At 39.5% G+C, this 24924-nt stretch overlaps 1 protein-coding gene across 1 annotated transcript in view; it reads left to right on the top strand.

Moving 5' to 3' along the window:
• The window catches only part of LOC121855709 (high-affinity choline transporter 1-like), a 70247-nt gene extending 50154 nt beyond the window's left edge, over positions 1–20093 (top strand). Inside the window, 6 exon segments of the mRNA XM_042350799.1 lie at positions 12021–12170; positions 12805–12934; positions 14301–14530; positions 14931–15034; positions 15660–15827; positions 16442–20093. Of these exon segments, the coding sequence (XP_042206733.1) occupies positions 12021–12170; positions 12805–12934; positions 14301–14530; positions 14931–15034; positions 15660–15827; positions 16442–16874 (1215 nt within the window). The 3' untranslated portion in view covers positions 16875–20093.
• The last annotated feature ends 4831 nt before the right edge of the window (positions 20094–24924 follow it).

Raw genomic sequence — 24924 nt, 5'->3', positions numbered from 1 at the left:
GGAAATATCTACAGACAAACAAACACACAAGCAAAAAAATATTAGGTCAAATCATTCCAGTGAAAAAGATTAACGTTTATATATACATATTCATTTTAATATCACCCGGAGATATGCATATATTACTGAATTGCCGGGTTTAATTTAATCTAACAGAGTGTCTGGCGAATATAAATAAATTCTTTAATAAAAATGGTTAATAAAAATGGATAAATATTCAGTGGAAATTTAATCGGGACATAAAATTCAATTACAAGTCATGACCTCTTTTAATACGAGCTGAACATTGAATCGACTTTTGAGTTTTGAATCCGATCTATAAAGGGTTCGATTATAAGTAGTGGTGTGGTGGAGCGTGTTAGGGCGTCCTGATCCTCTTGCCATAGGTGCTGATATAATGTGTGTGTGTGTGTGTGTGTGTGTGTTCAGAAGCCACCTCTATGTAATTTGTGGAACTGAAATTTCGAAGCCGGATCACCAGTCAGCCCTAGATTTCGAATCTCTGTACCGAGACTTTGAACGCCCTCTACCCTACTCTCTCTCTCTCTCTCTGTCTCTCACTCCTTTCCCTCACTCCGTACTATTTCCGACCCCTCCTTTCCTTTCCTTTACATCCCTATCTACTCCCTCTTTCCCTTCCCTCCTTCACTACTTCGTTCCTTTCTCCTCCTCCCTAATCCCTCTTCCTTTCTTTTACTTCCCTACTCCCTTCCCTTCCTTTCCTACACCCCTCTCACCCCCTTCCCTTTCCTCCCTCGCTCCCTCCCTCCCTCCTCAGGTGTGCGTGACCTAGGAGGAGACACCTGCCTCACCTGTATCATCCCTCAGGTAATGACACGTGATAAGAGAGTCGAGAATAAAGAGCATATTGCGTGGCTCTTGCGCACACACACGCACACACACACACACACACACACACACACACACACACACACACACACACACACACACACACACACACACACACACACACACACACACACACACATACATCAGTTTAAAGCCTTCCATTCATGTAAACATCATAGAAATAAAACCCCACTATACCAAGGTCGTCACTGTAACCAAACATCCGGGACACAAAAAAGGCGTTCTTAGGGGGAGGGGGCGGGGGTAAAGGGAAGGGGAAAGGGGGGAGCAGAAAGGGGACTAAAAAAGGGGACATAATAACCCCTTTAAAAATATCGACCAACAAACTCCTTTACGATCTTATTATTAACTACGACCAAAGTTTGATTACAATCCATCGTCATTTATTCATGTTATCGTGTTGACAAGTACGGGACGGACTGAGAGACGGACTGAGAGACGGACTGAGAGACGGACTGAGAGACGGGCGGAGAACTTGAGAAACTCCCCGTGGTATAGAGAAAGGTCACCAGACATCACTAATACAGCAACACCCGACAACTAACATTTTCAAAAGGTCGAGCTGGTTGGTGTGTGTGTGTGTGGGCCCTGTTGTGTTGGTGGGAGGGAGGGCAGGTGGAAAGGGGAGGTATAAAAGATATGAGGCAGAGGGTTGAAAGAGAGGAGATAGGAGGAAGGAGAGAGAGAGAAAGAGGAGAGGTACGAGGGACTGGAGAAAGAAGAGAGAGGATGGAAGGGGAGGGAGAGAGTGTTAGGAAATGGGAGAGAAGCAGAAGGGTTATAAGAAGGAGGAAAGGGAGAGTAAAAAGTGGGCGGAAAGGGGGAGGAAAATAAGAATAGGAAGGAAAAGAGAGGAACAGAGAAACAGTAGAAATGACCAAAAGGAATAGAATTGAAAGAGGTGGGAATAAGAAGAATAGGAGAAGAAATAAAGGCATGGAAGAGAAGGGAAGAGGAGGAGAGGAGAGGGAAAGGAAGGTAGAAGAACACAGAATAGGAACAGCTGAAGGAAATAGGACACACACACACACACACACACACACACACACACACACACACACACACACACACACACACACACACACACACACACACATACACACACACACACACACACACACACACACACACACACACACACACACACAGAACTAGGAAGTACTGCATTGAAAAGGTTAACTTGCTCCCTGTGTAGGTCAGGAAAGATTGGGAGTTGAGACTGGCTGATCACTGGGTAGGAGATTAGGTCATTCAAGGTAAGGGGGTACACCTGCATTATGACCGATACAGGTTTTATTCTCACGTTACGAGTTGATTTCAAGGATCAGGTGGGCTGCTGTCCTAACGTAGCGTAACGTAACCTACCCCAACGTAACGTAACGTAACGTGACCTACCCTAACGTAACGTATCGTAACGTGATCTACCCTAGCGTAACGTATTGTAATGTAACGTGACCGAACGTAACGTAATGTAATGTAACGTGACCTACCCTAACTTATTGTAACCTTAACGTGACCTACCATAATGTAAAATAACGTAACGTAATGTTAGTTGGATTAGATTAAGTTAGGTTAGGTTAGGTTAGGTTGGTACCCATGAGAAGAAGGACACAGTTAACCAATTATTAAACAAAAAATCAATCATCCCTTCAAATAATTTTTAACTTAATCTCGCTTCAGTCAATTTATTTCGTCAGTTTATTTCTTAACTCCCAGAAGACCAACTATTTACTCTTGGTGTGAGTCAAACAGTCAATCTGACAGACAGACAGACAGGCAGCTAAGAGCTAACAGAACATCATCCAAGGAGGACCTCAGTCTGTCAGCCCTGTCAGCTGTTACGAAACTTATTAATGACATTTGAACAATTAATTACGTCCTGGAAAAGATTGAAGACTAATATAAAAATCTGAATTAATTTTATAATCTCTTGTGAAATATTAATAAGAATAAATATTATATATGATTCAATCTGGAATAAATTCAATATTATTTAAGGAAAAAAACTCCAGATTTATTGTGTTTAGATATAAGGATTTATTTTATTACCGATTAAAAAAAAAACCTAAGAATATATTAATTGATTTATTCTATTGATATTTAAGATAATAGTTAATAATCTCACAGATCAAATAAATTCCACGATTAATTGTAAAGACTTAAACCATAAATAATAATTCCTAAAAAAAAAAAATTATTTAGTCTGAAAAATAAAACATACAATATACTTTAAAAAGGAGTTTCACAATTTATTAAAAAAAATAAATAAATAAAAAATAAACGTATAAATTTGATTAGAATAAAAAAAATGGCAGGACAGGTTTTTAGGTCTATTCTGGAGGTTTTTTTCAAGTTCTGGGAGAGACATCTGTTGTTATGTCAAATCTCTTCACACACTACTCGCTGTTGTGGTCGATCCAAGAAGTGCGTCGTTGAGTGCGTCGTTGAGTGTGTGTGTGTGTGTGTGTGTGTGTGTGTGTGTGAAAGAAGTGGATTTTATTAGGAGTAAAGGGATTAAATGGTAAGAAATGGAGACACACACATCACCCCTTAGTTCAACCCTATACAAGGTTAGGTTAGGTTAGCTTAGGTTAGGTTAGGTTAGGTTAGGTTAGGTTAGGTTAGGTTAGGTTAGGTTATGTTAGCCTTCAAGGCACCAATACCCTTCACATCTCAAACACCTCATATCTCCCTTCCTCATCTCCTCATGTCAATTTTTTTTTACCCCTGATATGAAAAGAAGTGAGAGAGAACCTGACCTACTCAAAACTCACTCAATATCCACCCAAAACTCACTCAAAACTCACTCAAAACCCACTCAAACTCCCAGAACCCTAAAGTGTTCACGAATCGACCCACAGACATTAAGACTCGCGTATCCACCAACTAGATAGAGTGTGGATAGTGTGGATATTGTGGATATTGTGGATATTGTGGATAGTGTGGATGTTGTGGATGGTGTGGATATTGTGGATGGTGTGGATATTGTGGATAGTGTGGATATTGTGGATAGTGTGGATATTGTGGATGGTGTGGATATTGTGGATGGTGTGGATATTGTGGATGGTGTGGATATTGTGGATAGTGTGGATAGTGTGGATATTGTGGATAGTGTGGATATTGTGGATAGTGTGGATATTGTGGATGGTGTGGATATTGTGGATAGTGTGGATAGTGTGGATGGTGTGGATATTGTGGATAGTGTGGATATTTAGAATATTACCTGACAGTCATTTACATATTTGGGGAATTGTTATTTATTTATTTATTTATTTATTTATTTATTTTATCTATATTTTTTGGCTACATGTTGGTAGTGATGGAGAGATATTATCAATCTATGCCACTTTTGCTGTCATTCACGTCTCTCTGTCTACCTGTCTCTCTGTCTGTCTGTCTCTCTGTCTCTCTGTCTGTCTGTCTGTCTCTCCTTACACTTTCTTTTCACTTTCTCTTTGTTAACTCATTTTTTTCCTTTTTTCTTCGACTTTTATTTCGTTCTCGTTTCACTTCCTCTTATCACTCTTTCCTTCGTTCTACATTTTCACCACCTTTCTTTTTCCCTTTCCTTTCTCTTCGTTCTTTCTTTTGTTTTGTTTCCTGCTTAGTTCTGACTTCTCTCATTCTTTTCATCCTTCCTTCCTTCTTTCTTTTTTACTTTCTTCATCTTTCTTCATGATACCCTCCCTCCTTTCCTTAACCATCCTCCTTCTTTCCTTTCCTTCTTCTCTCTTCCCCACTCTCTGTCTCCTTGTTTTATCCACCCTCATTTCTTCCATCTCTCCCTTCTTCTCCTTTCCTCCATCTCCCTCCCCCCCCCTTCCCTTCTCTCCTACCTATCTCACAGGTGATTGATTTCATTGGTGTTATTTGCACGAAGGGGAGGAAATGGGGGAATGGGTGAGGGAATGGGGAATGGGGGAGGGAGGGGAACGAGGTGCCACTTTACAAAGGAAAGAATGGAATGGAAGGAAGGGAGGGAGAGGGAGAGGGAGGGGAGGGTTTAATGGGGGAGGGAGGGAGGGAGGGTGGTATATAGGGAGATTGAAAAGGCGAGTGAGAAGTGTAAATTTTTTGCTGCTTCCTATTGTTGCGGTGAACCCTCTCTCTCTCTCTCTCTGTGTCTTCCCGTTAAATCCTACTCATTTACAGAATCAATAATATCAACAGCTAGACACATTACACTTACTGAAATAAACAAACCACATCTAACATAAAAACTGTCTCAGAAAAATATATACAAACACACATACATATTTTCGTAAACATCACGTGAATAGTTGTATTAAACCAGTAACATTGTCCTAACTTGTTGATGTGTGAGTTTTTCCCTACAAATAATGAGGATAATGTTGTTTTAACACTGTATAAACATTCACGTGATATCCAAGGAAATGTGAGAAGAAATCTGTTTATATACATAATTTTGAGACACTTATAATTAGGTTTATTTCGGCCAATATAAAACAAGAGAGAGTCAAATCAGTAACACCACGAAACAAAAGACAGTAAAATCTATAACACCACGAAACAAAAGACAGTCAAATCAATAAGAACACGAAACAAAAGACAGTCAAATCTATAACACCACGAAACAAAAGACAGTCAAATCAATAAGAACACGAAACAAAAGACAGTCAAATCTATAACACCACGAAACAAAAGACAGTAAAATCTATAACACCACGAAACAAAAGACAGTCAAATCAATAAGAACACGAAACAAAAGACAGTCAAATCTATAACACCACGAAACAAAAGACAGTCAAATCTATAACACCACGAAACAAAAGACAGTTAAATCAATAACATCACGAAACAAAAGACAGTTAAATCAATAACACCACGAAACAAAAGACAGTTAAATCAATAACATCACGAAACAAAAGACAGTTAAATCAGTAACACCACGAAACAAAAGACAGTCAAATCAACCAACACCACAGAAACAAAAAGACGAAGTCAAATCTATAATGCCACAGGCAAAAAGACAGTCAAATCAGTAACACCACAGAAACAAATGACAGTCAAATCAGTAACACCACGAAACAAAAAGACAGTCAAATCAGTAACACCACAGAAACAAAAGACAGTCAAATCAATAACACCACGAAACAAAGACAGTCAAATCAGTAACACCACGAAACTTCAAATGATCCAAATCAGCCAACACCACGAAACAAAAAGACAGTCAAATCAGTAACACCACGAAACAAATGACAGTCAAAATCAATGACATCACGAAACAAAAAGACAATCAAATCAATAATACCCACGAAACAAAAGAACAGTCAAATCAGTAACACCACAGAAACAAATGACAGTCAAATCAGTAACACCACAGAGAGCAAAAAGACAGTCAAATCAGTAACACCACAGAAACAAATGACAGTCAAATCAATATAAGAACACAGGAAACAAATGACAGTCAAATCAATAAGAACACGAAACAAAAACCAGTCAAATCAATAACACCACAGGAAACAAAAAGACAGTCAAATCAATAACACACAGAGAACAAAAAGACAGTCAAATCAATAAGAACACAGAAAACAAATGACAGTCAAATCAATAACACCACGAAACAAAAGACAGTTAAATCAATAACATCACGAAACAAAAGACAGTTAAATCAGTAACACCACGAAACAAAAGACAGTCAAATCTATAACACCACGAAACAAAAGACAGTTAAATCAGTAACACCACGAAACAAAAGACAGTCAAATCAGTAACACCACGAAACAAATGACAGTCAAATCAATAACACCACGAAACAAAAGACAGTCAAATCTATAACACCACGAAACAAAAGACAGTCAAATCAATAACACCACGAAACAAAAGACAGTCAAATCAATAACACCACGAAACAAAAGACAGTCAAATCAATAAGAACACGAAACAAATGACAGTCAAATCAATAAGAACACGAAACAAAAGACAGTCAAATCAATAACATCACGAAACAAAAGACAGTCAAATCTATAACACCACGAAACAAAAGACAGTCAAATCAATAATACCGCTAAACAAAAGACAGTCAAATCAATAAGAACACGAAACAAAAGACAGTCAAATCAATAATACCACGAAACAAAAGACAGTCAAATCTATAACACCACGAAACAAAAGACAGTCAAATCAATAATACCGCTAAACAAAAGACAGTCTCATCAATAACAGCACGAAACAAAAGACAGTCTCATCAATAACACCACGAAACAAAAGACAGTCAAATCAATAACACCACGAAACAAAAGACAGTCTCATCAATAACACCACGAAACAAAAGACAGTCAAATCTATAACACCACGAAACAAAAGACAGTCAAATCAATAACACCACGAAACAAAAGACAGTCTCATCAATAACAGCAACATATTCTAAAAGTTTTCGCTCATTATAGAATTTTAATAACCCAAAGGTGTTTTACCGTAACTCTAAATGGTTTCTGAAGAGGTTATTTTTCAGAGCAAATTATTATGAGTCAGTCAAAAACTTTTCCTCCTAACCCTAATGAACTGATATTTTTTACCACCCTCTTGTTTACATGTTCGTCTGATTCTCTCTCTCTCTCTCTCTCTCTCCCTCTCTGTCTCTCTCTCCCCCTCACCCTCTCCCTGTCTGTCTGTCTGCCTGTCTGTCTGTCTATCTTATTTCGTTCTCCAGGTAAAGTTGGTGATTATTGACTGATGTAAGCGGACGTTTAGTGTACCTGAAGCTAACATTGACACTTTTGCTCAACTCACCTTTACCATCTCGCTTAACTCGCTAAATTCCACGGATTATTAATTCATCTTTTTACTTTCTAACACCAAAAAAATAAATAAATATTATAATGTAGTGTATGTGTGTTTGTCGTCGATAGTTTAGATAAGGTATAGAAGTGAATATATTAACGTGAAGTGAGTTAGGAAGTGAAAAATGTTTATGAATATTGATGAAGAAAAAAAAATTCAATGCTGTTTATCGTTCAGGGAGGGTTCCAGGAGTGAGCGATATTTTGTGGAATAATATCGATCAGACGACCAATAATAATTTCATGATTTATTCAACATTTCTTCACTATGTTGTAAATAGTTGATGTGACCAGCTAGTTTCTTTCTCCTCCCCCCCCCCCTTCCCTTCTCATGGTCTTCTATTCTTCCCTTGCCCTTCTCTTTCTCCCTGCCTTCTCTTCTCTCCTTCCCTACCCTTCTACCCTTCTCCTGCCCTTCTCTTTTCTCTTCCCTTTCCTTCTACCCCTCTTCTCTCCTGCCCTTCTCTTCTCTTCTTCCCTTCCTTCTACCCTTTTCCCTGCCCTTCTCTTCTCTCTCCTTCCCCTTCCCTTCTACCCTTTCCCTGCCCTTCTCTTCTCTCCTTCCCCTTCCCTTCTACCCTTTCCCTGCCTTCCTCCCATACCCTCCCGCTCTCCCCTCCTCCCCTTGCCCTATTCCCCTTCCCCTGCTTTCCTTCCCTATCCGTCTTCCCTTTCCTGCCCTATCCTTCTCTTCACTCTCCCTCCTCCCATTACACACTCTTTCTCTCCTCCCTCTCCCTCATCCTTCTCCCTCATCCTTCTCCCCGCACCAGTTATAGATTGTACAACCCTGATATATTTATACGCGTGGAATGAATCGATTTTCCGGGTCACATGGTTGAGAAATCGCACCATGATTTCCGTCGACGACAATTTGTGGGGTTGATTGCTTAGCGTCCTGTCGACACGTCTTGGCTATTGCTGAAGCGTTCTCCCGATCACTACGTTACTGGTTAAGGCTTACGTTAGTGCCAGAATAAATTTTACGATAGTGGACAGAGTTTTACGTTAGTGGACCGAACTTTGCGTTAGTGGACAGGGCCTTACGTTAGTGGACAGACAGAGCCACAATTTTCCACGTTACGTTGGTGGTAAGCTATAAGTGGCTTCTCGCTCAGTATTGACTTATTAACACCCTTGAGTACGATGATTTAATACCTTAGTTGATATTTGATGATTTGAGTTGATATTTAATAATTTGAGTTGATGTACGATATTGTGTGTGTGTGTGTGTGTGTGTGTGTTTTGACATTTATTAATGTGTGTACGTGGGGGGGGTGTGCGTGGGTGTGAGAGCGTGCGTGTGTGTGTGTGTGTGTGTGGGCGAGGGGCGAGGGGGGAGGGGAGTGGGAGGTGTAAGTATTGACCAGAAGTGTGGCACACATTCTGTCACTTACCGGTCACTGTCTCAAAATAGATCAGTAACTCACGAGAGGACATCCAGCGGTCACCCATTTCACCACAACGGTCACTCACTCAACCACAGCGGTCACCCTAAATAATATAAGTCAACTAATCCCACCCGCCATTTTAGACAAGTGTTAATGGAAGCGGTCCCCAGTGGATGTGAATTTTTCCCTCACTGTTTTTTGTGGTTCTGATTCAACGTGAAAAAAAAGAGAACCCTTGTGATATCGTCCATTATGACTCTATTCGACAACAAAATCATTATATATTACTAATTTCCTGTTTATTTAGATGATAATGACTGTGGTTTTATGAGTTATATGATATTTACCACTGATATATATTTTATGACGTTTTCTGTGTAATGGATCCTAGTCCATGTGAAAAAAAGTGTTTGTTTATATACGGATATTAACTTCATTTGTCAACAGTTATTAAATTGATATAACCTTCTTGTTTTTTTTTTAATATAATGTTGGTGGTTATAGTGATTAGTGGTGGATTATAACACTTTATATGTACTTTACGTGTGTGTTGTGGTTCCTGGTTAACGTGAGAATAATAGTTTCGTATTTACATAAACGTGGTCATATTTCTTAGCTCTCAGAAAGGTTGTTTGAGTTAGTGTTTCATATCATTACTCCGTTCCTAATTTGTTGTGGACTTAGACTTAAAGTTTCAAAGGTTCTTAGGTAATATTTTGGGATCTGTGTTTATGAACTCAAATGCCAATGTCAGCTTAACTTTAGACTCTTCATCTTAACACACACACACGCACACACACACACACACACCCACTCGCAAACACACACACACGCACGCAGGTTAATTGTGAGTAAACATTATATCTGGTCGTCTGTTCGGTGATTTGAGTACAACAACTTAACCTCTTGAGTACAACAACTTAACCCCTTGAGTACGACAACTTAACCCCTTGAGTACGGCAACTTAACCTCTTGAGTACGACAACTTAACCTCTTGAGTACAACAACTTAACCCCTTGAGTACGACAACTTAACCTCTTGAGTACGACAACTTAACCTCTTGAGTACAACAACTTAACCTCTTGAGTACAACAACTTAACCCCTTGAGTACAACAACTTAACCCCTTGAGTACAACAACTTAACCCCTTGAGTACGACGACGACGACTTAACCCCTTCAATATGACGCCAAGTACTATGTGATCTTATTAATGGGGTTATTATATCTATCTCGCTGTACTTCAAAAGGTTAAAGGTCATATATATAGACGAATGACCTTATAACTGAGGTCACTGTTTACGATCGTTATGTTGTGTTGCGTTTCTAAGGGAATTACTGAGTTTGTATACCGTATAATACCTTAATAATATACCACATAACTACTGTTGTATTCTGATGTTGGTGTTGCATTCTGATGTTGGTGTTGCATTCTGATGTTGGTGTTGCATTCTGATGTTGGTGTTGCATTCTGATGTTGGTGTTGCATTCTGATGTTGGTGTTGAAATCTGATGTTGGTGTTGAAATCTGATGTTGGTGTTGCATGTTTCTGTATGTTGGGTTTGGATTTTGATATATAATGATAATGTTGCATGTTGCATTCAGTTTATGTTTTACAAGTTTATATTGCATGTTGATGTGAATGTTTATGCTGCATTCAGTTAATATTTTACGTGTTTATGTTGCATGTTGATGGGAATGTCTATGTTGCATGTTGATGGGAATGTTTACGGTGCATGTTGATAATAAACATTTTATATTGTATGTTGATGTTAGATCTATTTCATACTCGTAATAAATTTCATCCTAAGTTACAAATCAAAATGGAACATTGCATAAAATTGTTGAAAATACTGCAAATACTCACATCATTTGTCTTAAGTAAAATTAACAGTTGAAAATTACAATTATTATTTTCATATAATTGTTAATTTGTATTACTCTCTTTTTCTGATTTTATTTGATTTTTTTTTACTTTTTATATTTAATTTTCTTATTAATTATTTTTTTTATCCAACAATATTCTGATTTATTTCAAATTTATTCATGTTTTGGTTAATGTGTTAATTTTACCATTATTTTAACCTTGTAATCTATGTTAATATGATTTTTTCCTCTTATATGGAACACCACGCAACACCACGTAATACCACCGGGCAACATCACGCAACATCACACAACACCACGGAACAGTTCCTTCTTTTTCCTTATTGTTAACACTTTTCTCACCAATTGCTTTCCATCTCCTTCCTCCAGACAGTAAGACAGGGTTGTAATTTCTGTCACTTGGCTCTTACTGTCTCATACGTTTCCTTTCTCCGTCTCTTTCTCTGGTTCCTCATTTTGCTTTTATTTTTACTCTCTTGGGAAGTCCCTTTGAGATGTGATACTTATTCCTTCAGTAGTTTTCGTTCTGATTTTAATTTCTTCTTCTATTTTACTTCTTCTCTTATTTTTCTTCTTCTCTTCTTTTTCTTCTTTTCTTCTTTTACTTTTTCTCTTCTTTGTCTTCTTCTCTTCTTTTTCTTCTTCTCTTCTTTTTCTTCTTCTCTTCTTTTTCTCCTTCTCTTCTTTTCTTGTTTTCTTCTTTTTCTTCTTCTCTTCTTTTTCTTCTTCTCTTCTTTTTCTTCTCTTCTTCTTCTTAATGGGTTAATTATGTTGTGTTTCTCTTGTTTATTTTTCGTTCATTCGTTTTCTCCTCTTTTAACTATTTCTCTGTAATACAAAACATCTCTCCCTAGTGGCTCTTTTATCACCTACCCCTAACCATCTCCTCCTCTATATAGTGTCTCTCTCTATCTCCCTTTTCTAACCACAACTTCAGCCTCTAACACCATCCCTTCTAACCTTTTGCTTCTGTATCGAGACATCATCCCCCGAACAAGCTTCCCATCCACCTAACCTAACCTAACCTAACCTAACCTAACCTAACCTAACCTGGCTTCCTCCCTATACAGTGGCTGTGTATTCCCTTCGCCTGGAACCATCCTGCAGTGGGTGACGTCATGTCTTTAGAGAAGGACTGGATCGGTTCGGTGCCCACTGATCAGATTGGACTTTATATGGACTACTGTCTCCTCCTCGTCTTCGGTGGCATCCCCTGGCAGGTGAGTCTTGTAGTCTATTGGCAGGTGTGGTCCTCCAGCACAGGTGAATCTTGTGGTTCCCTAATAGGTGAGCCTTATAGTTCCTTGATATGTGAACCATTTAGTATTGTGGTTTTCCAGCACAGGTGAGTCTTGTGGTTCTCTAACAGGTAAGTATTTTAGTCTCGAGGTCGTTTGATATGAGAGTAAGTCTTTCAACGGGCCTCTCATTCTTGCTGTATTTTAGCCAGATGTAAAAAAGTTCTGAAATTGCTTTATGACTTACTGTAGATTTATTTTCTAAAGTCAATCTCTCTCTCTCTATAAGAATTTTCACTTTTTGTAAATGTTTTTCTAGAAATGTTTATCAAGAGTCCTCATTTGTTTACATATGTTTCACTTTTTGTAAATGTTTTTCTAGAAATGTTTATCAAGAGTCCTCATTCGTTTACATATGTACTCCCCCTCTAGAGCTACTGATCAAAGGCTGTTCCGAGTGTATTTCCAGTCTACTCCTCTCTGTTCCAGGTGTTTTCCAGCCCATTTCTCTCCGTTCCAGACATAATACTAACCCACTTCTCTCCGTTCCAGGCATAATTCCAGCCCACTTCTCTCTGTTCCAGGCATAATTCCAGCCCACTTCTCTCTGTTCCAGGTATACTTCCAGCGTGTGTTATCCAGCAAGTCAGGCCACAAAGCTCAGATATTGTCGTACGTGGCGGCTTTCGGCTGTCTCATTATGGCTGTACCTCCCGTCATCATAGGCGCCATCGCTAAAGTCACTAGTAAGTTTCTAGTTTGGCAGAACCTCTTTGGGATGGACGGGATGATGGGGGAATTTGATGGGTTGAATGATGGGGTCTGATGGGTAGGATGATGGGGGAGTTAACTGTCTGAATGATGGGTGATATGATGGGTAGAATGATAGTAGAATGATAGGGGAATTTGATGGGTAGATCGACGGGATAAATGACCTGATGAGCACGATGATGAGGAGTGAATCTGATGGACAGGATGATAGGAAAGGAGATCTGATGAGTCGACCTGCCGTTCCAAATCACAGGTCACCTCTAATTAGATGTATCCAGACACTTGAACACACTATCCCTCACGTACAAGAAACATCCATTAGTTAGGTCATGATTAGCGCCATATAAAAAACACCCAAATCCTGGAAGATATCCTCAGGGCGTGTGTGTGTGTGTGTGTGTGTGTGTGTGTGTGTGTGTGTGTGTGTGTGTGTGTGTGTGTGTGTGTGATGTTTTTCTTCTCTCTATTGTGACTTGGCTGGGCGTGGCGAGGTGACCCAAGACAAGGTGATGGTAGCGGGTGTGTAAAAGATTCTTCCTGAGGTGGGGCACACACACACACAGACACACACACACACACACATACAGACCAAGACGTTGAAGTTAGTTTCCACTATTGACGTCACCTCGTTAGTCTTAGGAGGGAAAAACAGGTGTCTACTGTATAACCCTAAAACAGGCTTTTTTTATTTCCTGTTCTGCCTGTGCTTGTTAACTATACTAATTGGTGATTCAATTGGTGATAATGATAAAGAATAAAATTATGCTGTATATCGAAAAGTTTTTTATTATTTTATTGAATATTTAATGTCTCTTATTAATTAATTTAGTGTTTTATGTCTTGGTAACTAATTAATTACATTTAATCATCCTCTCTTTCTCCTTATCTCTCCTTCTTCTACTCCCCTTCTAATTATCATCTTCCTCACTTCCTCTATCCGTAATTTTCTTCTTTCCTCCATCTTTCTTCCGTCTACTCCATTTATTCTCCTCCATCTTTACACCGTCTCTTCCCTTCTCCCCCTCCTTCATCTTTCCTCCCTCTTCTCCCTCTTCTTCTTCCTCCATCCCCCTCTCATCCCCCCCTCCTCATCTTTCCTTCCCTCTCTTCCTTCTTCCTCCTCCTCTCGCCCTTATTTCCATCTTTCCTTCTTCCTTCCTCTCTTCCCTCCCTCTTCCATTCTCCTCTCTTCCTCTTCCCTCCCTTCTCGCCCCTTATTCTCCATCTTCTCCTCCTTCACTTCCTCCTCCTCTCCTCCCTCTTCCTTCCTCCCCCTCCATCATCCTCTTCCTCCATCTCCCCTCCCCTTCTCTTCTCTCCTCCTCATCCTCCACCTAACAGCCTGGAACGAGACGACCTTTGAGTGCGAGCCATTTGCCGACACCTGCATCACAAGTAACCACACAGCCATGGTCCTTCCTCTGGTCATTCAACACCTCACGCCCAGCTTCGTCTCCTTCGTGGGTCTGGGGGCCATCTCTGCCGCCGTCATGAGCTCCGCCGACTCCTCCGTTCTCTCTGCTGCCTCAATGTTTGCTCGGAACATTTGGAAACTCATCTTCAGGCAGAATGTAAGTACTTGAGAGGTGACAGTGGGGTGGGTTAGGTTAGGGTAGGTAGGTTGTGTGTGTTATATATATATATATATATATATGTATATATATATATTATATTATTTCCATGTGGATAAATTAGTGAATGATTTTGAATAAGACATTGATTGACATAGTCCCCCTCACCCCTCACCACTTACCTTACTCTTCAATCCCTCTTTCCCCCTCCTCCTCCCCCCACCTTACCTTACTACTCAATCCTCTTCCCCCCCTCCTCCTCCCCCCTCCCCCCCACCTTCCCTCCTCACTAATCCCTCTTCCCTCCTCCTCCCCCCCCACCTTACCTCACTACTCAATCCCTCTTCCCCCCCTCCTCCTCCCCCGCACCTCACTACTACCCCCTTGTCTCTTGATCCAGGCGAGTGAGACGGAGGTGATATGGGTGATGAGGTTCGCCATCTTCATAGTAGGGATACTCGCCACTACACTCGCCCTCACCATCCCCTCAATCTACGGTCTGTGGTAAGTGTTCCATCACCCATCTATATAATCCGTGGTTAAGTGTTCCATCTACTGTATAATCCGTGGTTAAGTGTTCCATCTACTGTATAGTCCGTGGTTAAGTGTTCCATCTACTGTATAGTCCGTGGTTAAGTGTTCCATCTACTGTATAGTCCGTGGTTAAGAGTTCCATCTACTGTATAGTCCGTGGTTAAGTGTTCCATCACCATTAGAGGTCAAAATAAGTGAAGGTATTAGAGTACAGTATCAACCATGTTCTTCCTTACGTATTGAAGGTTTAGTATTGGACTTTTTAACACTAATTTAAAGCAATTTGTTCCTCGGTTGTGTCGTGTTGGTCTAAGGTGGCTCACGCGGGAGTTATTTTATCAGTATTATATCTGTCTGTCTTGTTTTAGTTATTTTATGTTATATTATTTTGAAGGAATTTTATTTAACCTGTATCCCCTTTGTTTTGGAGGGATACGGTGGAACTGAAGTGTTATTTTCTAAAGACGAATTTCCCATTTTTTCTTATTCCTGTTGCTATTTTTTCTTTGATATTTACATTTTCCTTTTCTTTTTTACTTTTTTTACCCTAATCTCCATTTTCTATAGCTGCATATTCCCGTTTTCTCTTCTTCAGGTACCTGTCGTCGGATCTGGTGTATGTGATCCTCTTCCCGCAGCTGCTGATGGTCGTGCACTTCCGCAACCACTGTAACTTATACGGGTCACTGGGCGCCTACATCATTGGTCTCTTGGTGCGACTCACGGGCGGGGAGTCCATGATTGGCATCCCTGCTCTCATCAAGTGAGTACTGATATGATCTTCTCTGACTTCCTGTGACGTAGGAACGATCAATTTCTCTCTCTGTGTTTCCTGTCAAGAGAGGAATGACTTAGGAGGAAAGAAGGATTGAATATGTGTAGCAGATCGAGGAAATATCCGGGTTTTAAATACTTACATGAAATAAGTCACTCAAAAAAATCTTATGTAAAAAAAAAAAGATTCTCGAGGTTTAAGATAACGTAGATGATCGGCAAAAATCCTGGAGTAAAAGTTGCACTGACTGTGATGGGTCCCTCCTATAAGAGCCCCTAATAACAAATTCTAATAGCATAAACAACGACCTTAGTGTATCTAATGGGGTCAGATCAGGACTTCTAGGGTCACTTATATTAGACCAGGAAGATTTTTTTTTGTATAGACGACGAAAAATACACGGCACCGTCACGACTAATATACCACAAACAGCACTGTGGCTTTTTTAAACGGTTGCTGAGGACATGGGCATTGTCTGTCTGTTTTTGTATGCCACCTTCCACGAGAGAGAGAGAGAGAGAGAGAGAGAGAGAGAGAGAGAGAGAGAGAGAGCACCCCACATTCATCATATAATTACTCTGTGTTCCGTCTCTCCCCGCCAGGTATCCATGGTACGACGAGGAAGAACAAGTGCAGCTCTTCCCCTTCCGAACTGTGGCCATGGTCCTCTCTGGGCTCGTCCTCGTCTTCTTGTCTATGTTCACACGGTGGGTGTTTGAGACTGGACACCTCCCACCCAAGTATGACTTCCTCCGCTGTGTCATCAACATTCCAGACGATGTGCAAAAGGTTGGAGACCCGCAGGAGGGCGAGATGAGTGTCATGGCGTGTCACACTGTCGTCAAGTACAACTCTACCGACGAGATGAACGGCCGCGTCAATCCTGCCCTCACCCTCGGCTCTGACAGCGATGAGGATCTCCCCGCCCCTACCACCACCACCGCCGACGGTAAGGTCAAGAAACGACTCGTTGGTGAGATCATCTCTCCCCCTCCTATCACCTCCCCGAAGAAGCAGGACCAAACGAAGCTGTGAAAAAAGTAGAAAAAGTCGGAGTGTTCTTCTCCTCCGGCTTTTCGCGTCCCTTGACTCCAACACGCGCCTCGACGCTCAGTCCAGCAGCCACCGCGTTAACCTCAATGTTACTAACTGCCTAAAGTGAGAACTCTGTTCTATAAGAAGACTTACGAGAACTTCTCGTATTTGAAAACTTCATTTACTACTGATTATGTTCTCTGAAACCCAGAGAGACAAGGAATCTAGACCTCTACCCTGCGAGACCCGTGAGAGAGAGAGAGAGAACACTATCTCTCGAGATCTCGAGAGGTATTGACTCCCACTGCCCTTTGACAGCTTTGAAGTCATACTCAAGGTACCTAAAACCTATTGGAGTCAGGATTTAATTTCCCATGAATGACTGCAGTAGACCTGGACAAATTAGTAGTAAGGTTTGTGAGTGGGAGAGGGAGGTGAGGAGGAGGGGTAGACGCTCCGTTACCACCCCGCAGGCAGTAAACATCTCCACCACCTAACTCTGGCTGCAACTGTCTCAAGGAGAGCAATTGTTCATGCTTCTATTTTCTCTCTCCAGGGTACAACCCGTACCTATCCTTCCCCTCATGTATCTCCTCTCCTCACTCGCTTCCTGTCCCTCTCACTCTAAACATTCCTCCTCTCCCTGTGGCTCTCACATCTCTCCACCTCCTCCTCTTCTTTCCCTCTCTACATAAAAGAAAACAAGAATTTCATTTAAGCGATGAAGGTGTGCGTAGTCTGTGAATGTTGGTTATTTTTGTAGGCAATTAGATAGGTGTTTTCTAGTTAACGATTTGTCCTGTCTGGAGTGCTTGGTGACTACTGGCTTCGTACGTAGTGTAGCATCGCCTAAATGAAAACATGATAAGGGGGCGACATGAGATTTAACCATATTAGTTTTTCCTCTGCAACCACGAGACTTATAATGAGGGGAGGACTGGGTACCTCACCTTGTAGAACGCCGGGGAAAAACTCTTAACCCAGCTTACAACTCTCTCTCTCTCTCTCTCTCTCTCTCTCTCTCTCTCTCTCTCTCTCTCTCTCTCTCTCTAACTCAATTTTATCCTACATTTGTTTTCTCACAGCTACGATAAGCAAACCAATCAGCTGTTACTCATCAACCAGTAACCAATCAGGAACTTCCCAACACGAAGATTATATTAAATCTTATAAACTAAAGGAACGGTAATTACGATACCAGTCTTATATACAGTGTACAACCTCACTAGTCTCTCATAGTAAAGATATAAGCCCTTTCTAATTAATTAATTGCTATAATTTTACAAAAGAACAAATGAAGCGGAAATACAACCAATGAGGTGGCTCGTTATATAAAACAACCAATGAGGTGATATCTAGTAGGCTAAACCAATCATCTGCCTCGTAACATATACAGCATCTATTTACCGTTACTTATTATATCGTTAGAAAATAATAATAATAATAATAATAAAAATAATAATAATAATAATAATAATAATAATAAAAATAATAAAAATAATAATAATAATAATAATAATAATAATAATAATAATAACAACAATAAATATAATACCTTTGAAAATCGATGAACGGTTAGGAAAAAAAATACTACTTTGCCTCAAACTACAAAAAATATTTACAAAAAGTTCTCGAGGTCAGACAACAAGAGAGAGAAACACACACACACACACACACACACACACACACACACACACACACACACACACACACACACACGGACGGACGGGAGGATAGACGGACCTGACAGAGATGGACGGACGGAGAAAAAACAAACGGACAGAACTATATCTCCCACCTAAACCCTCCCCTACCCCCTCACCCACCCTCTAACCCACCTCCCAACCCACCCCACCCTCTAACCCACCTTCCAACCCACCCCACCCCCTAACCCACCTTCCAACCCACCCCACCCCTAACCCACCTCTCAACCCACCCCTTCATACTACCAGTCAAAGAGACAAGACATTAATTACCACAATATATGTCGAATTACCTTTAAAATCAGAGATTGTCGATGTTTATGAGGAGCTCTGGAAGTGTTTGTTTGTGATGTTTACTAGAGACTCTGTTTGTGATGTTTACTAAAGATCTTGGAGAAATTTGTAGATATTTCACTAGTGTTTAACGAGTAGTCTCTGATGTTTATTTAGCGATTTTAATAATAGTGTGTTTACAAGAGGCTGACGATGTTTATAGACTGTGGCGATGTTAATTAGTGACAATGTTAACAGTGACTGACGATGTTTATAGACTGTTAATGTGTATAAGCAGACTTAGACTGTACTAATGTTTATTATTAAGGTAATAAGTTGGTAATAAATATGTTGTGTTTACATTAACATCCCATTATGTGCATATATAAATATTCCAATTTAGTTTCATAATATAAATTCGCAGTTCGTTTCTTAATATACATGTCTCTTCTTAGTCTTCAGTCAAAATAAACAAATCAATTAACAAAGGGAATGAAAAGTATAATTTGTTGATAATTTTGGAGAAACAATGGGAAATATAAACTTACTTTAGATTTAATTTCGTTTTTTGTGTGTGTGATATATATAAAGTAACGGATTCCATTACGTGAAAAAAATTGATTATGAAAAGTTTGGAAGGAAATAAAAAAATCTTTATCCAGAGCTGCGTCAAAATTATCTCCAAGTTGTCAAAAATTATCCAGGTATCGCCAAAGTTTTACCTATGTGTTTCTAGAATTATTTCCACTTATCGTCAGACTTATCTCCGGGTTGCATTGAGTCGCGGTCACTGTGTTGTGTAGAAATAGTTCCAGAATTCTTATAAAAATAATATATATTTATCTCTAATTCTAATAAGTTTAAAAGAATTGTGTTAATTTCTATATTTTTATATAATCTATATTTTGTGTACTATATTTCACCAAACTTCATCTTTTTAATAATTATTCAGATATATAAACTAATATATATTTTTGTTATATAAATATTATCCCTGAAGATATATAAATTACCCTCATAGACTTAGTTTCATAGGAATTTTATCAGTTTTAAGTAAGTATTAATATATATATATATATATTGTTTACAAGTTTGCAAATTCATGTTGTCGCTTTGTTTTGACATCTTGAGGTAAAAGGGGCATAAAAGAACGCGAAAATGTGTTTGTTGACTTGACGTACCTCGTGTGTGTGTGTGTGTGTGTGTGTGTGTGTGTGCGTGTGTGTGCGTGTGTGTGTGTGTGCGTGCGTGTGTGTGCGTGTGTGTGCGTGTGTGCGCGTGTGTGTGCGTGTGCATGTGTGTGTGTGCGTGTGTGTGTGTGCGTGTGTGTGTGTGTGTGCGTGTGTGTGCAAACTATACAAGACCCCCGGTATAATTTAGACATGTATTATTAATAGGGTATATCGTTATATCAGCTATGGGACTATCGTTAAAAATATGTGACTATACCACATATATGTACTGCGTCTGGCCACGTTGGGGGGGTTACTCTGCTTTATGAACCTTCTCTCTCTCTCTCTCTCCCTGAACCTTCAACTCTTGGCTTCAGCGGTAATGAACAGCCCTCTTGAACCTTCTGATCATTCTTCCCTGAGACCAGAACGGTATTTGGTCTGTCTCTCACTGTCTCTAAACCTTCGTGAAAGAATCAGCTTTTCTCTTGAACCTTTTAAGAGAGATCGAGACATTGATAAAGTCTTTGATCCCCCCACCTCTCTTTCTGGAACCATTTACAGGAGAATCGACTCTTCTGGACCTTTAGACCACTCCACAGATCGGTCCGGGCAATATAATGGTCTTGGAATTTGCTCTGGAACCGTTTACGAGAAATATTCAGGTCCTCTTCCCTGTTGAACCCTATGACGAACCCACTTGAGAGGTCCGGGACAGTGAAACAGTCTTCGAACCCTCACTTGAACCCTTTGTATGAGACTCGGTTCTCCTGTTGAATCCTTTTGGCTAACATCCCCCCCCCCATTACCCCGTGAGGTCCTGGCAGTAACAGTGCTCAAGTGACCCCTCTGTCTCAGCGTCTGGCCAGAGTGAACGAGTGAACGAACTGTCTCGGAACAGTGACTGGTGCTTCACGGTGAGTCGAGGACTGAGGAGGAACTACTCCAGCGCTGCTACAAGACAGAACTGTAGTGAACAACAGTTATAAAACATTATGGTTGTGATATATTGTAGGCAGTGTGACGTCATGATTGTTAAGTAGATGTATAATGTCAGTGTTGTGTTATAATCGTTGAGGATAAATAAGAAAATGGTTTTATCAGATGATGTAAAGCATTTTGGTTGTTGTCAGTGTGTCACGTATCTTGTTGATATTTCACAATGATTTACAGAGTTGTGTAAAATACATAAAAGGATAATGTTGGCTGTACTAATTGTAAATCTTATATAAGATGGCCGTCAGGTAGTTACACCTACCTGGTTAGTGACGTCAGGGGATAGAATAATTCTTTCGCTGATTGGTAGCTTGACTCGACCAACCAACGAAGTCCCGTGACGTCACTAGTAAGGTAATGAACTCTGCGGCCAATCAGGAGTTGATTTTTCGACGATATTCTATGTTTACAAGACAAAAAGTGTTGTGCCACTCCACGTTACGCGTCTGGTGTATCTTACTGTTGACAAAGAATAATTGGCGCTAATTGTTACTTATATTCTAAAAAAAAAAACAAGAAAAAAGAAGCGAGGTGTGTGAGAATCGTGTAATCCAGGTTGAGTTGGAGAGAATGTTCACGTTTCAAACAGCAAAAGAAAGACACACAAACTCCCCAGAATTCTAAGACGACGTTTATATATCCAGAACTCAACCTGGATCTACACTGTAATGTGAGTGGGAGCTAATATGTATTATGAATGGCGTTAGTGTGAGGTTTACTGACGAGAGATTCTTCAACCTCTCTCTCTCTCTCTCTCTCTCTCTCTCTCTCTCTCTCTCTCGGCTCGTCTCTCAGTTTAGTCTCTCTGTCTCTTATCTCATCTATTTATCTCAATTTTGTTTCTCTCTACGTCTCTCTATGTTTTTGTTCTATTTCTGGATGTCTGTTTTATCTGTCAATCTCTGTATTCTCATATCTGTCTGTCTGTCTCACTGTCTCTCAACTGTCTCTCGTGGGCACTGGGTAGCCTCCTGGCACCTCCTCACCGTCCCATGTCATACACTCCATCCAACGCTCGTATCTGTGGCAATAAAACCTAACCTAACCTCATATTTTAATCCCTTATACCTCATAATTGTATCCCCCCCCCTTACCTTTATACCGACCCAACCTCATCCTGCTATTCCTTATACTATGATTACTTTCGTATCTTATACTACAGAGGTATTGTATTGTTTATAAATTGTTTTCCTTATACTTGTTGGATTTTATACTTATATTCCTTATACTCATATGTTGTAAACGTTAATTTCTGTTTCTTTTACTTCCCTATAATTTAATCTGACTTAATCTAACTTAATCTGGCTTAATCTAACCGAACCGGACTTATCTAACCTGATTTGACCTAGCCTAACCTGACTTGACCTAGCCTAACCTGACTTGACCTAGCCTAACCTGACTTGACCTCACCTAACCTCACCATTCTGTCGTTCATATCTGTTTAATTATTCATACTTTGGATTTCCACGATTTTCCTATTTTCAGATTTTTCTTTTTTGTTTCAGATTTTCCTATTTCTATTTAATGCCTTTCCCAGTTTTTTCTATATTTTTCATCCGATTTTAATATTTTTTTTAGTCAATGGCTTTTTTCCCGATTTTCCTATTTCTATAATTTGGCTTCGGATTTTACGTATAGCTTAACTTTGTAAATTGGCTAGAATATACTTTCACTTTTATCCATTGTTCGGCCTCCAGCGACTTAAATTTGAGTCAGCTTTCTCTTCCGAAACTTTCTCCTCAATACCTCATTATTTTCCTTAAAACTTTCAAAAATTTTTGCCCCTTTCATTTTTATATTTATGTAAGTTGTTACTTTTTCGTTTTTCTCTACTATGTCTTCTCCTTCTCCCCCTTCTCTTCTTCCTTCTCTTCTTCTTCCTCCTCTTCCTCCTCCTTTCACGTATATACTAAACAAGTTACGCTTTTCTCTAATGATAACTTGATCCAAAATCCTTTCTCCTCCTCCCCCTCAGTACCATCACTACCACCACCTTTCTCTTACTTTCTCTTGACAATAGGCTTCGTTTTCTGGTCATAGCGTCATCTCCTCACAACCAATTAAAAAAAATATACAAATTGGTTATATTTTTTAATAGATGTTTACGAGTCAAAGTAAAATCCAAAAAAAAAAGTAATTATATTTTCATGGATTACAGAATTATTATGTAATATTTTTCGGGGTGTATTTTTTTTTTTTTTTGTATTTTGAAATGTGTATATATTTGTCTGTAAGAGCTTTTGATGGTTGACTTATATTGTGGTTAAAGCCATTAGTGTTTAAGAACGGTTGTATATAGCACTTGTGATAGGTCAGTCAGGTCAGGTCGGGTCAAAGGTTAAAGCGACATTATTGAATGTATTTGTGTTGAGGTCATTATAGTCTATTGTTATTAAGTCGTAGTGACAATAACACCTTTGTTGTTATACACGTAATAGTAGAAGCTTTCTGGTGATATTTTAAAAGAACGTTATTGTTATTATTGCTGATAGTCTTGTTATTATTACTGTTATCATTGTCATTACTATTATCATTATTAATGTTAGTATTAATAATTATAACCAAAAAATGTGTTTTCATTTTCATTGTTATTAATATCATTTTTATTCCTATCATTGTATAATATTTATCATTATTTTATATCAAAGCAATTATCATTCATATAATTTGTATAACTTGCTAATAATATAAGAGTAATAATCATGGTAGTTAGACATAATCACCCCGGTACAGATACAGTTCTTAACACTGAGACAACAATTTAAACACTCTCCTCGTTATACAACATTTAACACACACAGACCAAGACATGTTGTATAATGTTTTGTATTATTCGGTGTTGAAGGAATCTGTCTACACTAATGTTCTACTGGAGTATAAAAGGTTACTGTTAGCTAATAGTTGGTCTCTCAAAATCTGTGTTTGGTCTTGCCAGTCTCAAATGTCTAGTAACTTGTTAAAACTGTAACCCCGTTGTGTGTTTACATGTGATAACTAACAACAGATTTAATAAATAATCAAATAAATTCACTAAATATTTTGGGCCTTCATCGTTTACAAAGTTTTGAGGCATCTGTGTTTGTTTTTAATGTGTTTCAAACGAGGAATTGTTTTTGTTTTTGAGTGTTTGTGTGTTTGTGTTGAGCCTCGTGACGGTATGGAGAGACCGAGAAGACGAGGTAGTGCAGTTAAATACACCAGAAGGCGCCTGATGTTAAGGTGCCGAGCAATAATACTTAAGAGTTGAGTTGATAGGGGTGTGTGGTGGTGTGGTTGGCCCTTCATGGTGAACTGTACCTGCCACACACACACACACACACCCCACACACACAGACCCACCCTACACACACACCCCACACACACAGACCCACCCTACACACACCCCCACAACCCCCTACAAGGCTCCTCAGTACAAGGTTCTAGTTAGTTGCTTCAGCTTCTGTAAACAGTACTTCCCTCAGGCAGACCACCACCACCATCTTGGTCGTGTGTGTGTGTGTGTGTGACTGTAAAACTCTGTAAGGTATAAAACTGTATCTCCACGTTACCTCTCCTGGTGTCTGATTTCTCTACCCCCCTTCTTCCCCTTTATAAAGTAGCTATTGTCGTCTACTATCAGAAACTGTAAGGCATTTATATATCATCTGTGTGATTTGTTGTGCCTTTTTAATGAACTATGAACATTGTCAAAGAAATAGTCACGTGTTTTCTTTTGTTTTAATCTGGAGGTGAAGAAAATTACTCATCTTCACTCCTCCCCCAGTGAACACTTCCCCCTCCCCTTGGTGTCATTATTCAAGTGTAATGATTCAGTGTTTTAATTTTTATTTTTTAATGTTACAGTATCCTCCCCCTCTCTCTCACTCTAAGATTTTTTGGAGATTTGGAAAGAAAACTAGAAGAGGC

This window comes from Homarus americanus, unplaced genomic scaffold, assembly GCF_018991925.1.
Source record: "Homarus americanus isolate GMGI-L3 unplaced genomic scaffold, GMGI_Hamer_2.0 scaffold19179, whole genome shotgun sequence".
Lineage (NCBI taxonomy): Eukaryota > Metazoa > Arthropoda > Malacostraca > Decapoda > Nephropidae > Homarus > Homarus americanus.
The sequence above is the reverse complement of the archived record's forward strand: the minus strand, read 5'-3'. Positions and strand labels throughout refer to the sequence as shown.